The sequence below is a fragment of the Saccoglossus kowalevskii genome, chromosome 3 (assembly GCF_978046115.1).
Source record: "Saccoglossus kowalevskii chromosome 3, keSacKowa6.1, whole genome shotgun sequence".
NCBI classification, from domain to species: Eukaryota; Metazoa; Hemichordata; class Enteropneusta; family Harrimaniidae; genus Saccoglossus; species Saccoglossus kowalevskii.
The window spans coordinates 27,470,148-27,488,854 of record NC_140643.1 but is presented as its reverse complement, the minus strand read 5'-3'; the positions used below and the strand labels follow the sequence as shown (position 1 = coordinate 27,488,854).

At 34.7% G+C, this 18,707-nt stretch overlaps 1 protein-coding gene across 2 annotated transcripts in view; it reads left to right on the top strand.

The window, feature by feature from the left end:
• LOC100376837 (uncharacterized) overlaps positions 1–18,707 on the top strand; it is a 93,291-nt gene that overhangs the window by 6,727 nt on the left and 67,857 nt on the right. The window contains exons 1-2 of one of the 2 annotated variants that reach the window (XM_085496983.1): positions 16,961–16,977; positions 17,274–17,995. In XM_085496983.1, coding sequence (XP_085353109.1) covers positions 17,345–17,995 — 651 coding nt within the window. In that variant the 5' untranslated portion in view covers positions 16,961–16,977; positions 17,274–17,344. Of the gene's footprint in view, positions 1–16,960; positions 16,978–17,273; positions 17,996–18,707 lie in introns of those variants that run through there. The other variant, XM_085496982.1, reaches the window with a different exon arrangement.

Sequence of the window (18,707 nt, the reverse complement as noted above, 5' to 3'; positions counted from 1 at the left end):
GATGGCATAGAATTGTGTTTGATTACTCCACATAGAAATGAGATGAGATGGCATAGAGTTGTGTTTGATTTCTTCATATAGAAATAAGATGAGATGGGATAGAGTTGTGTTTGATTACACTATATAGAAATAAGATGAGAAGGGATAGAGTTGTGTTTGATTTCTTCATATAGAAATAAGATGAGATGGCATAGAGTTGTGTTTGATTTCTCTGTATAGAAATGAGATAAGATGGGATAGAGTTGTGTTTGATTTCTTCATATAGAAATAAGATAAGATGGGATGGGATAGAGTTGTGTTTGATTACACTATATAGAAATAAGATGAGATGGCATAGAGTTGTGTTCGATTTCTCCATATAGAAATAAGATGAGAAGGGATAGAGTTGTGTTTGATTTCTTCATATAGAAATAAGATGAGATGGCATAGAGTTGTGTTTGATTTCTCTGTATAGAAATGAGATAAGATGGGATAGAGTTGTGTTTGATTTCTTCATATAGAAATAAGATGAGATGGGATAGAGTTGTGTTTGATTACTCCATACAGAAATAAGATGAGATGGGATAGAGTTGTGTTTGATTTCTCCATATAGAAATAAGATGAGATGGGATGGGATAGAGTTGTGTTTGATTTCTCCATATAGAAATGAGATGAGATGGTATAGAGTTGTGTTTAATTACTCCATATAGAAATAAGATGAGATGGCATAGAGTTGTGTTTGATTACACTATATAGAAATAAGATGAGATGGCATAGAGTTGTGTTTGATTTCTCCATATAGAAATGAGATAAAATGGCATACAGTTGTGTTCGATTTCTCCATACAGAAATGAGATAAGATGGGATAGAGTTGTGTTTGATTTCTCCATATAGAAATGAGATAAGATGGGATAGAGTTGTGTTTGATTTCTCCACATAGAAATGAGATAAGATGGCATAGAGTTGTGTTTGATTACACTATATAGAAATAAGATGAGATGGCATAGAGTTGTGTTTGATTACTCCATATAGAAATGAGATAAAATGGCATACAGTTGTGTTCGATTTCTCCATACAGAAATGAGATAAGATGGGATAGAGTTGTGTTTGATTTCTCCATATAGAAATGAGATAAGATGGGATAGAGTTGTGTTTGATTTCTCCACATAGAAATGAGATAAGATGGCATAGAGTTGTGTTTGATTTCTCCACATAGAAATGAGATAAGAAGGGATAGAGTTGTGTTTGATTACACTATATAGAAATAAGATGAGATGGCATAGAGTTGTGTTTGATTTCTCTGTATAGAAATGAGATAAGATGGCATAGAGTTGTGTTTGATTTCTCCACATAGAAATGAGATAAGATGGGATAGAGTTGTGTTTGATTACACTATATAGAAATAAGATGAGATGGCATAGAGTTGTGTTCGATTTCTCCATATAGAAATGAGATAAGATGGGATAGAGTTGTGTTTGATTTCTTCATATAGAAATAAGATGAGATGGGATAGAGTTGTGTTTGATTACACTATATAGAAATAAGATGAGAAGGGATAGAGTTGTGTTTGATTTCTTCATATAGAAATAAGATGAGATGGCATAGAGTTGTGTTTGATTTCTCTGTATAGAAATGAGATAAGATGGGATAGAGTTGTGTTTGATTACACTATATAGAAATAAGATGAGATGGCATAGAGTTGTGTTCGATTTCTCCATATAGAAATGAGATAAGATGGGATAGAGTTGTGTTTGATTTCTTCATATAGAAATAAGATGAGATGGGATAGAGTTGTGTTTGATTACACTATATAGAAATAAGATGAGAAGGGATAGAGTTGTGTTTGATTTCTTCATATAGAAATAAGATGAGATGGCATAGAGTTGTGTTTGATTTCTCTGTATAGAAATGAGATAAGATGGGATAGAGTTGTGTTTGATTTCTTCATATAGAAATAAGATAAGATGGGATGGGATAGAGTTGTGTTTGATTACACTATATAGAAATAAGATGAGATGGCATAGAGTTGTGTTCGATTTCTCCATATAGAAATAAGATGAGAAGGGATAGAGTTGTGTTTGATTTCTTCATATAGAAATAAGATGAGATGGCATAGAGTTGTGTTTGATTTCTCTGTATAGAAATGAGATAAGATGGGATAGAGTTGTGTTTGATTTCTTCATATAGAAATAAGATGAGATGGGATAGAGTTGTGTTTGATTACTCCATACAGAAATAAGATGAGATGGGATAGAGTTGTGTTTGATTTCTCCATATAGAAATAAGATGAGATGGGATGGGATAGAGTTGTGTTTGATTTCTCCATATAGAAATGAGATGAGATGGTATAGAGTTGTGTTTAATTACTCCATATAGAAATAAGATGAGATGGCATAGAGTTGTGTTTGATTACACTATATAGAAATAAGATGAGATGGCATAGAGTTGTGTTTGATTTCTCCACATAGAAATAAGATGAGATGGCATACAGTTGTGTTCGATTTCTCCATACAGAAATGAGATAAGATGGGATAGAGTTGTGTTTGATTTCTCCATATAGAAATGAGATAAGATGGGATAGAGTTGTGTTTGATTTCTCCACATAGAAATGAGATAAGATGGCATAGAGTTGTGTTTGATTACACTATATAGAAATAAGATGAGATGGCATAGAGTTGTGTTTGATTACACTATATAGAAATAAGATGAGATGGCATAGAGTTGTGTTTGATTTCTCCATATAGAAATGAGATAAAATGGCATACAGTTGTGTTCGATTTCTCCATACAGAAATGAGATAAGATGGGATAGAGTTGTGTTTGATTTCTCCATATAGAAATGAGATAAGATGGGATAGAGTTGTGTTCGATTTCTCCATACAGAAATGAGATAAGATGGGATAGAGTTGTGTTTGATTACACTATATAGAAATAAGATGAGATGGCATAGAGTTGTGTTTGATTACTCCATATAGAAATGAGATAAAATGGCATACAGTTGTGTTCGATTTCTCCATACAGAAATGAGATAAGATGGGATAGAGTTGTGTTTGATTTCTCCATATAGAAATGAGATAAGATGGGATAGAGTTGTGTTTGATTTCTCCACATAGAAATGAGATAAGATGGCATAGAGTTGTGTTTGATTTCTCCACATAGAAATGAGATAAGAAGGGATAGAGTTGTGTTTGATTACACTATATAGAAATAAGATGAGATGGCATAGAGTTGTGTTTGATTTCTCTGTATAGAAATGAGATAAGATGGCATAGAGTTGTGTTTGATTTCTCCACATAGAAATGAGATAAGATGGGATAGAGTTGTGTTTGATTACACTATATAGAAATAAGATGAGATGGCATAGAGTTGTGTTCGATTTCTCCATATAGAAATGAGATAAGATGGGATAGAGTTGTGTTTGATTTCTCTGTATAGAAATGAGATGAGATGGCATAGAGTTGTGTTTGATTTCTTCATATAGAAATAAGATGAGATGGCATAGAGTTGTGTTTGATTACTCCATATAGAAATGAGATAAGATGGCATACAGTTGTGTTCGATTTCTCCATACAGAAATGAGATAAGATGGGATAGAGTTGTGTTTGATTTCTCCATATAGAAATGAGATAAGATGGGATAGAGTTGTGTTTGATTTTTCCACATAGAAATGAGATAAGATGGCATAGAGTTGTGTTTGATTTCTCCACATAGAAATGAGATAAGATGGGATAGAGTTGTGTTTGATTACACTATATAGAAATAAGATGAGATGGCATAGAGTTGTGTTTGATTTCTCTGTATAGAAATGAGATAAGATGGCATAGAGTTGTGTTTGATTTCTCCACATAGAAATGAGATAAGATGGGATAGAGTTGTGTTTGATTACACTATATAGAAATGAGATAAGATGGGATAGAGTTGTGTTTGATTACTCCATATAGAAATGAGATAATATGGCATAGAGTTGTGTTCGATTTCTCCATACAGAAATGAGATAAGATGGGATAGAGTTGTGTTTGATTACACTATATAGAAATAAGATGAGATGGCATAGAGTTGTGTTTGATTACACTATATAGAAATAAGATGAGATGGGATAGAGTTGTGTTTGATTTCTCCATACAGAAATGAGATAAGATGGGATAGAGTTGTGTTTGATTTCTCCACATAGAAATGAGATGAGATGGCATACAGTTGTGTTTGATTACACTATATAGAAATGAGATAAGATGGGATACAGTTGTGTTCGATTTCTCCATACAGAAATGAGATAAGATGGGATAGAGTTGTGTTTGATTACACTATATAGAAATAAGATGAGATGGCATAGAGTTGTGTTTGATTTCTCTGTATAGAAATGAGATAAGATGGCATACACTTGTGTTCGATTTCTCCATACAGAAATGAGATAAGATGGGATAGAGTTGTGTTTGATTTCTCCACATAGAAATGAGATGAGATGGCATACAGTTGTGTTTGATTACACTATATAGAAATGAGATAAGATGGGATACAGTTGTGTTCGATTTCTCCATACAGAAATGAGATAAGATGGGATAGAGTTGTGTTTGATTACACGATATAGAAATGAGATAAGATGGCATACACTTGTGTTCGATTTCTCCATACAGAAATGAGATAAGATGGGATAGAGTTGCGTTTGATTTCTCCACATAGAAATGAGATGAGATGGCATACAGTTGTGTTTGATTACACTATATAGAAATGAGATAAGATGGGATACAGTTGTGTTTGATTTCTCCATACAGAAATGAGATAAGATGGGATAGAGTTGTGTTTGATTACACTATATAGAAATAAGATGAGATGGCATAGAGTTGTGTTTGATTTCTCTGTATAGAAATGAGATAAGATGGCATACACTTGTGTTCGATTTCTCCATACAGAAATGAGATAAGATGGGATAGAGTTGTGTTTGATTTCTCCACATAGAAATGAGATGAGATGGCATACAGTTGTGTTTGATTACACTATATAGAAATGAGATAAGATGGGATACAGTTGTGTTCGATTTCTCCATACAGAAATGAGATAAGATGGGATAGAGTTGTGTTCGATTTCTTCATATAGAAATAAGATAAGATGGGATAGAGTTGTGTTCGATTTCTCCATACAGAAATGAGATAAGATGGGATAGAGTTGTGTTTGATTACACTATATAGAAATAAGATGAGATGGCATAGAGTTGTGTTTGATTTCTCTGTATAGAAATGAGATAAGATGGCATACACTTGTGTTCGATTTCTCCATACAGAAATGAGATAAGATGGGATAGAGTTGTGTTTGATTTCTCCACATAGAAATGAGATGAGATGGCATACAGTTGTGTTTGATTACACTATATAGAAATGAGATAAGATGGGATACAGTTGTGTTCGATTTCTCCATACAGAAATGAGATAAGATGGGATAGAGTTGTGTTTGATTACACTATATAGAAATAAGATGAGATGGCATAGAGTTGTGTTTGATTTCTCTGTATAGAAATAAGATGAGATGGCATAGAGTTGTGTTTGATTTCTCTGTATAGAAATGAGATGAGATGGCATAGAGTTGTGTTTGATTTCTTCATATAGAAATAAGATGAGATGGCATAGAGTTGTGTTTGATTACACTATATAGAAATAAGATGAGATGGCATAGAGTTGTGTTTGATTTCTCTGTATAGAAATAAGATGAGATGGCATAGAGTTGTGTTTGATTTCTCTGTATAGAAATGAGATGAGATGGCATAGAGTTGTGTTTGATTTCTTCATATAGAAATAAGATGAGATGGCATAGAGTTGTGTTTGATTACACTATATAGAAATAAGATGAGATGGCATAGAGTTGTGTTTGATTTCTCTGTATAGAAATAAGATGAGATGGCATAGAGTTGTGTTCGATTTCTCCATATAGAAATGAGATGAGATGGCATACAGTTGTGTTTGATTACACTATATAGAAATAAGATGAGATGGCATACAGTTGTGTTCGATTTCTCCATATAGAAATGAGATAAGATGGGATAGAGTTGTGTTTGATTTCTCCACATAGAAATGAGATGAGATGCCATAAACTTGTGTTCGATTTCTCTGTATAGAAATGAGATGAGATGGCATACAGTTGTGTTTGATTACACTATATAGAAATAAGATGAGATGGCATACAGTTGTGTTCGATTTCTCCATACAGAAATGAGATAAGATGGGATAGAGTTGTGTTTGATTTCTCCACATAGAAATGAGATGAGATGCCATAAACTTGTGTTCGATTTCTCTGTATAGAAATGAGATGAGATGGCATACAGTTGTGTTTGATTACACTATATAGAAATAAGATGAGATGGCATACAGTTGTGTTCGATTTCTCCACATAGAAATAAGATGAGATGGCATACAGTTGTGTTCGATTTCTCCATACAGAAATGAGATAAGATGGGATAGAGTTGTGTTTGATTTCTCCACATAGAAATGAGATGAGATGCCATAAACTTGTGTTCGATTTCTCTGTATAGAAATGAGATGAGATGGCATACAGTTGTGTTTGATTACACTATATAGAAATAAGATGAGATGGCATACAGTTGTGTTCGATTTCTCCATACAGAAATGAGATAAGATGGGATAGAGTTGTGTTTGATTTCTCCACATAGAAATGAGATGAGATGCCATAAACTTGTGTTCGATTTCTCTGTATAGAAATGAGATGAGATGGCATAGAGTTGTGTTTGATTACACTATATAGAAATAAGATGAGATGGCATAGAGTTGTGTTTGATTTCTCTGTATAGAAATGAGATAAGATGGGATAGAGTTGTGTTCGATTTCTCCATACAGAAATGAGATAAGATGGGATAGAGTTGTGTTTGATTACACTATATAGAAATAAGATGAGATAGATGGCATAAACTTGTGTTCGATTTCTCCATATAGAAATGAGATAAGATGGCATACAGTTGTGTTTGATTTCTCCATATAGAAATGAGATAAGATGGCATAGAGTTGTGTTTGATTACTCCATATAGAAATAAGATGAGATGGCATAGAGTTGTGTTTGATTACTCAATATAGAAATAAGATGAGATGGCATAGAGTTGTGTTTGATTTCTCCATATAGAAATGAGATAAGATGGCATACAGTTGTGTTTGATTTCTCCATATAGAAATGAGATAAGATGGCATAGAGTTGTGTTCGATTTCTCCATATAGAAATAAGATGAGATGGCATAAACTTGTGTTCGATTTCTCCATATAGAAATGAGATAAGATGGCATAGAGTTGTGTTTGATTACTCCATATAGAAATAAGATGAGATGGCATAGAGTTGTGTTTGATTACTCAATATAGAAATAAGATGAGATGGCATAGAGTTGTGTTCGATTTCTCCACATAGAAATGAGATAAAATGGGATGATTGTGAGTATCTACTTATGTCCTATGGTGATATTACGAATGTTATTGAAAATTCAAATTTGAACGTAATAGGCATACAATCGCCCTCATATATGATCGGTGTCTTTTTGAACTGCAGATACAATAACCGCTATAGACTACAACGCAGGAAATATTATTTTTTTAATTGAAGATAATGAGCTCAAGTATTCATAAATAAGGTAGTAATTCTTTTGTAAAGTTCAGGTGTGACGAGCGGTACAAACACTTATTGTTTTTATATATGTGTACTGGGCATTGAAGAATTGTCGGGAAATGACTTACGACGTACATTGTTCTGATGTAATCACTGTGCATGCTATCTGAATATCAGTATCCTGGGAAAATTATTGATCATACTATTCATATTGATATTATCTATTGAAATAATGATTCCTTTCATGCACGAATGAATGAATGAATGAATGAATGAATGAATGAATGAATGAATGAATGAATGAATGACATATATTAATGTTTGATAAAAGTACACAGTCTGCCAACATTTAGTGCAAAAAATAATATTAGGTCTAACAGTCAAATTGATGCCAAGAGTAGAAATCTCTGCCGACAAAATGCTTTGCAACTAGTATAAGGATAGCCGATTTAGTGTAGTGTAATCTTCATACTTTATATATTATGATTACTATGTTAATATATTGTATACTTGCTGTTATGATGAAAGTATATCATCAGATATAAGCATCTTTCTCAGTGACATTGTGCGAGAAATTCAAATTTGCTGACTGATTTGTTTTGATGAAAAATGATGCAGAATTTCCACAGAAATTGATTAAAAACTAACCCTGTCATTAATCATGATTACACGTTGAGATACAACGATCATGTGTTTTTCGTTAATAAAACTAAATTTAATGATTTCCGAATGATCGCAGATAATCAATAACAAAATGGACTGGAAATTAAGGAGGCAGCTGAGTCTACCCATCTGCTGTGTATCCTGACATTGACTTGATCGGCTTTTTGTACCAGACTGCGTAGATTTATCAGCATCAATTTCCCATGTGTGTACACTAATATTAAAATATTCCCAAACCTCTCCAGCCTCCCGTTGTACCAGGTCATGTATTGCATATGCACTTATGTTTTTTTAGAGTGATTGTCTTCCGAAAATTATTAGTCAAATGATTTCCGTAGAACGATTTTATCCTAACATTCAACAAGTTTCCAGGTAGATATCATTAGCAAAAATATGGGGGCATTGGTGTAATATATTTGATGTAGACCATGGGTTTGTAACATGAACATAAGAACAGGCAAATTACAAACATATTCGCAAACACACGAGATTCGATATCACCACGACCAGCTCGCAGTCACTGTATCGACCAGGATATCAAATGATATATGGCGAATGTCTCATATGGAGTATAGTAAGCTCAATAATAAAGAAATTCTTGACATCGCCTGAATATACGCCTAAAGTTCCATTTATTTTCTGATCTGTCTCATGTAGGTCAGTTGTTGTGTCTTAATTGGACATGATGTTATTCTTAGATTTATACAAATTAAATTTAATTTGGTGATTATCAGTATCTTTTCTATCATAGTCAATTTCAAGGTCACAACGCTTGTTGTGCCTGATGACATACTGAGCAGATGCAACATTTGAATTCTAAAATCAGAGGACACTTACATGGCTTTACGGAGATGATAATTATCGGAAGAGAGAGAGTGTACATACAGCAAAAGACAAGACACGCCTTAGGCAGATATTCTTTATTCATCTATTAAAGAAAATAAGCAATTATGGGCAATGCGACCGTCCCAACACGTAGAATCATTTGATCATGTTACATCAACTCAATCGCACTTGGGTGACTGATGAACAAATATGACGGAACGCAAGAGCTCAGTTACCATGGTGACGACGGCGTATTTAAAAATTAGAAAAATATACTAAGTTCAACAGTACAGATGGCACGTAGTAGATGGTGGTCAGTAGACCAGTTAAACTAAAACGCGTGTTTAGAATCTGGATGAGAATTCATCTTATTCTTTAATTTTGGTCTCACTCATTGGTTTAACTATACATTTCCTGTGATTGCTTTGAGATCGGTCCACTTTATAGAGAATGCACAATTTTATTAGATTATTCAGAAGAAGCAATCATGCTGTTTGCTCAATCATTTCGCTGTGTTTGACAAACTCAGCATACGCCACAACCATGGCCGTTTATAATGGCAGATTTGCCTAAGTGTAGTCTATTTATTTAAATGTTAGCCTAGGTGGAAAACGGGTTCAGCCTTGTATTTCGTGTTATAGCTGACTTTAGTTAGACATTACGTAAATGGAAATTTTGTTTGCTTTACTTTTGATATTAAATGTATTTACAGATTATTCTTATTTTAGCAACAACGCTGACCAATTTACTGATTTGGTTTATGATTTGATTTTGCTATTTGGTTTTTAAATGCATGTAAATACTAGAAATAATGGTTTACAATTGTGTTCGTTGGAAAGTGTAAAAATCATAAAGGATCTACAAACAAAATAGATCATCTGCTCTACACTTAATTAATATAATAATAGAATCAATTTAAAGTTTATGACATTTGTTTATAGAAAGTTTCGTCTTGAGTGCTCATTCGACACAAGTACAAGATTGTCGTACGTTAGCCAATTCCATAACAACTGGCATCGACGCATGATAGCGTAGTGATACTTTTCTCCAATTTAGGGAGCTCGGTCACTCAGTAGTTGTCTATGCAAATTTAGCTTGGAAAGTGTCTGCCGGAACAAGTTATTTTCATGATTTACACAAGAACTGTAACTTTATTCATTTTCAATGGACATGATTAGACGTGTTCAAAGCGTTATACTAAAGAAGAGCAAAATACAATGCATGTAGTTCGTCTGAATGTTCAATGTCACACCTTGCAATATCGGATTTTTTGATACTCAAATCAGTCCGGAATATACGTTTCCAATCAAATTATGGGATCAGTATACTCGGGTAGTTTAATGGCGTTTTGATGTATTTGTATTCCGAACATGTCTTTGGCATCTGCAGTTACAGCTTACACAACAGTTATTGAACAGTAGGGCTGTTAAGTAAGGTGAGCGCAAACGACAGACAGCAACTGAAAGTGGGGGCAACAAATCTTCAATGTTATCAAGCCCATCTCGTTTACACAATGAATCTCCCGTTTACAATAATTGAACGACACGGTATCGCTCAATTAAGTGCAGAGTACATTAGTATTTGTGTGAATGAGAACAAATTGATCTGTTAGACCAATGAACGCGAGCGTTACATCTAACGTTCGTTCTACTTACCTAGTGAGTTCAATTGTCACGTAGAGAAAACTGAACGACTATTATACGTTACAGCGTGGTCAGGACATTACACATTGATTAATAACTAAAGCATGACGTAATTTACACTGATGAATCTAACTTGCCATTTCCTCTCGATGTCGTCGCGGCAGTGTACACACCCATCACACCCTTTTGATGTTTCCTGCAATCACACGTGTTCACAATTACAGAGCGATGAGTGAAGGTTTGCTTCATCAGCGCTGTACGCTAGGTACTCTCACTCTTGCTCCATGCTATAATTATCGTTAGCGGGGTTGCTTTAACTATTGAACACATGTGTGCATGTTTACTTATAATTTCTCAAACCCTTCAAACTGGGAATGTGTCGAAGCTATAATAATTCGAGTGGCTGTGTTAATGAAAGACAACTTTGCTGTGTATGACTACGGCTGGGAGACCCAGTACTGGACACAGACATGTAAATACGTGCTTGTCCTTGGTGTTTATTTGCTTTCAAAGTGGCCACCACCTGTATAACACGTATGTTTGATCAAGCATTCAATATTTGACATTCTATTGACGACGAGTGTAATTCATAAATGATGCAACGCGCGGTGTCCATTTCTGGCTCAATCATTTCATAACACTGAGAGAGTATGTATATTAATTATGTAATGTAATAACTTACATATAAATGATGTCTCGTTTTATATAGATGGACAGATAGATGGATACATTTGTAATGATTTTGTACATAATTCTCTACTCAAATTAAAGAGCTAATTTCACCTGTTTTTGAAGGAATGTATTAACTAGTTTTCGATTTGAGCTGTCTATTATACGTGTTACAGTTTCCCCGTAACATATCATCACATGATCAATTACCGCCTGTCAATCATAGACAAACTCCTTTGATACAAAATATTTCTAGAGATGTGTTAATTCACCATTAATACAGTTTAGAGTTCATGTGTAGTAGCTAGATTTATATTTTCCTTCTTCTTCCATTATTTAGTAAAACTTCTTATTATACGAAATAAATAAATAAATAAATAAATAAATAAATAAATAAATAAATAAATAAATAAATAAATAAATAAATAAATAAATAAACAAACAAACAAACAAACAAACAAACAAACAAATAAATAAATAAATAAATGGGGTTCTATTATAGTCAATTAGATAAGGTTAACCGCCATGTGGTATGCATTGCCTGTACTTTTTATGTAACAGGAACCATGGATGTTATGTTGCAGAGAAGTTCAAAAATAGTAACATACACTTGCAATTGACCAACAAAAAAGACAATCACGTGGATTGATATAAACAGTAGAATATTAAATAAAAACTATATATAATATATTCAATGTTTTACTAAATATAAGGACTGCATAATATTTTATAATGTATTAATAATTAACCATTCATAATGTTGATGATGTCACAGTCAATAGGGTGCACGTCGTATATAATCTCAATAATCGAAAGTCAGATTGACAAACTCGGCTGATACTTCTGATACCATATGTGTCTCGTTTTCGCAGATTAACACTTCACCAGTTGTTTTGACGAGAAGCTTAGATCCACGGACTGGACACTTCCGTTTAGGTTCTCGCGAGACAGTTGATACATGTTTGAAAAGCTTCTTATTTCGTCCACGTCTCACGTAAAGGTGTCGTGATTTCCCTGGCGTGATCAGGTTATTGCCGTATAACCACCTATAAACCAGTGATATACATGTACTGTAATTTCAGAAATAGGTGCAGGGAGTGTTCAGCTGTTTGAGAAAATAGTGACGTTAGTTTCCGCTCTAATAAAACTCAGGCACTCCTTCGAAAACAGTTTTCATTCACTGCAGAAAAAGTCGTATGAAAGAACTGTAAATATTAGGAAAGGAATCAGTCATTACAAAGACCGGGACAAGGAATACGGTGAAATAATAAAATACGATTGAAAACACAAAAAATTAAGGTTCTTAATTCAAAAAAAAAATATTTCGCGGAGGTTTTATCTTTCAGACATCGCAATAGCCAGTCACACAGAATATATTTTTAAATAATGAGGATACTTGTCATTTTTAATACAAAATAACATTTAATATATAAATGAATACTGCCAGGTCTCAGTGTACCGTGGAAATTGGATTATGAATATATGAATATTTCTTAATTAATCAGTAATCAATATACTGTGAGAAAATGTAATTTGCATTGGGGAACTTAAAAAACATACAAGCGTGGACTTTTGCACAGCCAACTTGAAACAGTTTGGTAAGTCAGTGTGACGTGTGGTAAGACGGTCAAATATCCGAACGACTGCAGTCAACTCGTGCGGCATGCCTTTACGTCGCCCACTTCAAAAGGTTTTGTGACGTATGAACTGTAATTCTTGAAACGATCAAGCCAGCTAACTTGATATGTACAATTTAAAAATAAGTATCAATGTCGTGTATGACACGTTGGCGGCGATTGTAATTAGTCACGTGATTTTGGCTGTCGTGTCAAGCACTTCCCATACGCAAGGAATCGGTTGAAATCTGGACGTACACGGAGTGACGTATGGTTGTTAGTGAACACATTATTTATTAATATATTAATTTTAATATGACGTCAACGTGATGGTACACATGTCAACTTTACATGCATTAATGTGCATTGTTACGTAGGCTTGGTATGTTGTCATTGGCTGAGCTGAACTTCCAGACTGTAACTCTAATATGATGAAAATACGGTAACCATAGTGACTACATGTAAAGCCAAACCCACAAAGTTCACTTGGTTTTAAGTAAATAACAATATTTGACAATTTGCTGTTAAAATGAGCTATTATTTGATGACGCATGCTTTAATTTTTTGGAAAATGAAATAACCAATTTCCGACTAACTATCCACAACTCATGGCTAATTTACTTTCTGGTTTGACGCACGACGAATTCTGTCATTTGAAATCAGCCATGACTGTACACGCATGCGTGGTTATAACACTTTTACCGAATTAGTTTAATTGCAAATACTGGCCACGAAAACAAATCTTCTTGTTAAACTTTATTTTTGTTAAATGAACTTTTTTATATGCACCATATGACATAAAAACACATCTGTCTTCAGTGATTTTTTTTTCTTCTCATTTCACTGAATGCGACTTTATTTTCTTGATTTTTAATTTGTTAAACTTAACCCTCCGATTTTCACGAGACACTCTTAGACACAACCCTCCATATTTGACTAGACCAGTTAGGCTCAGACTCAACCATCCACTTTTCTGTCATGTACGCACTCGGCCAGCGATTTTGCACAATGGGAATAACGTAGCAATTTTGTTTTGTTTATTACCCCCTTTGTGTAACAGTTACTTTGATTGAGTGGCAGACATGACTCGCCCACAAGTTTCGGAATTAAAACGAGAGTTTTTGACCACTGGAAACTGTCAACATAGTGATGTGATGTTTCAACAATAAAAGTCTTGTTGTATTGTGCTATGAACCTTGGTCTAGTATTCTTTAGTGTTCCAACCCAGGATCCTCAATTTCTTTTCTAGATGCAACCCTCCAATTTTCACTAGAAATACTCTTCTACTAGATGCGATCCTCAACTTTTCAGTAGACACATGCCCCTGCCAGACATTATTGCTACTTCAACAACTTCTGTCTCATTTATTTGTGTCACTCTTTTTGTGTTTGCCTTCCTGTTTTGTTAATTGTTTTTTTAAAAGAACCTTCCCTTGAATATATCCTCTTCTTGTTGAACGCATCACATTTTTCTGTTAAAACACTTTATTTATTCAAGGTATTTAGCTGAACGAATCGTGCATTTTGCCACAGTCCCTTTAGATAGGATAGAGGGACTGTGATTTTGCTAAAACATGTGAATGCATTTATCTTTTTGTTGAACACATACCAATTTTTGTTGACACACATTTCGTCTCTTTTTATTCAATGCATAAGTTTTTGTTGTTCTATTTGTCAGTTGTTAACCTCTGTTAATTAGCATATCTCTCTAAATGGTGAACAGAGCAGAATTTCTGCTCAATCCGTCCACACTCCGTGGAGAAAGAAGCTTCGTCACATAATCCCTGAGCAGTTAATGAGAATAACTCGTAAACTAGTGCATTGCAATTTCCAATAGACATGTGTGCACAATATAAAAGCTAACAAAACACAGAAAGTTGAAAACGTCGAAATGTCAGATGCGTGTCAGTGCATAGTAAGCACCATTCAATAAAAATTCACTATATAAATATTCTGCGCACTTTTATCTCGGAGTTTTTCCTCTCATGTAACATTTCTATTTTCCCAATAGACGTTTTTTTTACTCTCTCTATGCAACTGCTACTCCAAAGATATTATTACATTTTCTACTCATTTGCTAAAAATGCTCTATGACGTCATATCTGTAAACACTGGTGTGAATTTGTATCTATAGGTTAGTGCCGTGACTGACAAATGTAATCATTTTTGCCACGCTGTGACATTGTCAATAATTATGTTTAAACGAATTTGAATCCTGGTAGCTGAAATACTATTAAAAAGGAATGCTAAGCCTCAAGGTAACATGATTTGTGTGATAAAATTATTTTTTTCCACGACGAGTGGGCGCGATGTTCGCACTACTCGCGTAGTACACAATTACGATATCGATGGGGTTGGGGTTGGGAAGTCGTAACACCGAGTCGTAGTTGACACGTAATTGTCAGCCTTACGCCATGCAGTCTGTGAGTACGTGTCGTGCATAATCTAATCTAATCTAACTAAACATAACGAATTAACCAAGTGGTCCAGAGTTACGGTATAAGTGTGAAAACATAACCCTACAACCGCAAGTATAATAAATAAATAAATAAATAAATAAATAAATAAATAAATAAATAAATAAATAAATAAATAAATAAATAAATAAATAATAAATAAATAAATAAATAAATAAATAAATAAATAAATAAATAAATAAATAAATAAATAAATAAATAAATAAATAAATAAATAAATAAATAAATACGTTCTTTGACTAAGTATAAGACCAATATAGTTACATTTTTTGTAACGTTAGACCCATACCTACCTTAAGGCGCTACTTTCATGACAGAGAAGACGAATAGTTGAATTTGATCGTCTTATTTACGCATCGTTTCACCAATAGTGTCGGTGTCTGTTTTCAAGGAGACGAGGCATATACATATATTCAAAGATGTGGATTCTTGCCAACAGTGTTGCTGATACCTGTATATAAACGACATGCGCTATTATCTCAACCGAGAGGTTTTAGATAAAACATTCCCACTATAATCTCATTTCTTTTTGGTTTACCCATGAGTGTATTTTACCAGAAAAAGAATTACGGTAATATGCTTGGCTTGAGTAATTGTGACGTATTCAGTCCCAATTATTCACAAGTCTATTCTGCATGGCCGAGATTCACGGTGTTTCTGTGAGGTACTTTATTTAGCTGGAATTAATTTTCGCTGAAAAGACTTTTTGGGTGTTTTGTATGGATTTTATTTTGACTGATTTTTGACGAGCTGAATGTAAAATATAAGAAAAATAAACGTATATTCGCTGGATTTTATTCTCACTGAATCATTCCTTTAGCGAAAATAGGTAAAATTTATTCTAAGCGAAAATAATGTATTTTACAGTATATTTATTTGTTTGTTAATTATTTATTAACTATATTTGTTTATTGAATTGTTTAATATTTATTAGTTGATTGTATTTAATTATAAAATTTGTCCGCTGGCTTACAAAAACGAACGCGGGGGAAGTAGAACATTTCAAAACCCAATTTGTTTTTTTATATCACGTGCGCGTCACCTGGCAAACGTAGTTACGTAATGTACGCGGCACCGCGCGGCATGCAATGTTGATTTGTCACTCAAGTTCTATACACGGCAAATGTGAGCGTGGGTACACAGTTATAGGGCGTTGCGTGGCATTATAGTGTATACCACTCATTTCACTCGCTCACTACACTCCATGCTTTATTGTCAAACGTATCATTGGGGCGTAACTAACGGAGCGAGACTAATTCGCCCCGCAGGACGAACAGGTTGCCGGGGAATGACGTCACTGCAACAATCTTGGATCAACATCGATTGGCTCCCCAACTAGGAATAAAGTAGCAAGCGACGTGGGGGCAATTAAGGGTGCATTGGAAAACAAATAAAGGGTAAAAAGATTGATACCGAGTTCTATGCAGGGGAAATTAAAAGCAGAACATTGATAAAGCAAATCCTGCAAATTCAGTCACGGTTTACGTCAGGAGAAGCGGTGGGTCTAAATCGAATTGGTAATATAGTTTGCCCTTAACAGAGGATATATTCTAACTCGATATTGTCATTTTTAAGGGTATTTTACTGTAATGTAATAAGTGTAATTGCATACAAAATGATCGTTTCGGCATGACGCTGTCGTCATCTGACTTAGAATGTTAAATGTTATCTACAATAATTTATCTAATTGAGAACTGAATGACTAGGTTTTATTTCCGACGCAGCAGTTCAGTTGAAAGCTGCGTTATTAAGATTGCTGTCCTGCTGTTCTATGTATTATAACGAGTTTTCACTTTCTCTACTCTTCGAACAGTTATAACAGTCAGCGGTTGCAGCCATCCTCGCCACCAGCTGTGCTTTACAGATTAGCCAGGTTAGCACGCGATGGCAAGGTGTTTGATGTGTGTTCTTCTCGTGGCTCTGACACTACTGCCTCTTTTTCTCCCACCACACTGCCATGCATACCCGCTAAGTTTAGCTAAATTTCTTCAGCGACATCGAAGGACACTACACCACCTATCCCAAATAAGACGACGGGACAGTTGGGATGACGGTTTCAGTAACTTCGAACCACCGATCGCACCGCAATCAGCCCAACTGGCTCCATTTCAGAGCAAAGATTCAGACTTTGACCCATTTATAGACAGTGACGGGCCGTTTGACGACGGTTTCGGCGATGTATTCGATCCAGCCGACGATGGTTGGGGAGATTTTGTTGACACTGGAGGCTTTGGTGACTTTGACGATGGAGATATAGACACTGATTTTGGGGGATTTGCCGACGAAGGCTTTGGACGATTTTTGGAGACGCCGGGTGACGACGGATTTGGCAGTTTTGTAGATTTACCACCCATATCAAGCCAAACGTTTTCTGAAAAAAACGAAAAGGAAGGACAACATAACAGCTTTGTACCCAGTCCTAGTCACGTAAAGGGGTTTAATAGCGTCCTGCCCAGTCGAAGAAAAGGTGATTCCAAACACAAAGATTGGTCTAAACATAGCCAGGCTTACAGAGGACTACATATACTAGAAAAGGTGGGTATTGATATATTTGATTCTACAGAAAGCAGATCTAGGTAAACAATTTCGCATTATTTATGTTCTTTAGAACTGATCCACAGTCGCGCACGTTAAAGTTGCAACGGTATACTGACTGATTGTCTGTATAATGTCTGTAGTTATTTGGCCGTAGCTAGAAAACAAACGCATGTAAAGATAAACCGAGACGCAATCGCCCAGCTTAAAGCATTACAAACGTTCCCACTCAGTGTACAATTTGTTCGCGTGACTGGTGTTGAAATAACGATATCTTCAATAGCCGGACTAGCAAAAAGGCACAATTACTTAATTGGCCACCAGGTAATCCTTTAGACGAACATTAGTATGACTTATGCACAAGCGTGTTCGCTTATATCTATAATTTTAGATGATGTATATGTTTTTATAATTGCATACTTTCAACTTTCAACAAAAATGTCTGAATCGCAGGTCAACTTTTAACACGTTTTACCCCTGTTCTACTTTAATGCCGAATCCAGTGAATAATTGCGTCACCTGTAAGTCCCCTCAAAGTTGAAATTGGAACTGTTTTTAAATCATGTTTCCGGCCACATATTAAACTTCCGTATTATTAGTATTTTCATTCCTCTTCTTGTTTGTTAGTTGGCGAAACTAAATTGCCTCGCGAGAACACAGATAATCTGTAAAGTTGAATGTCATATACATGTATAACCGGACATTCCGCCGA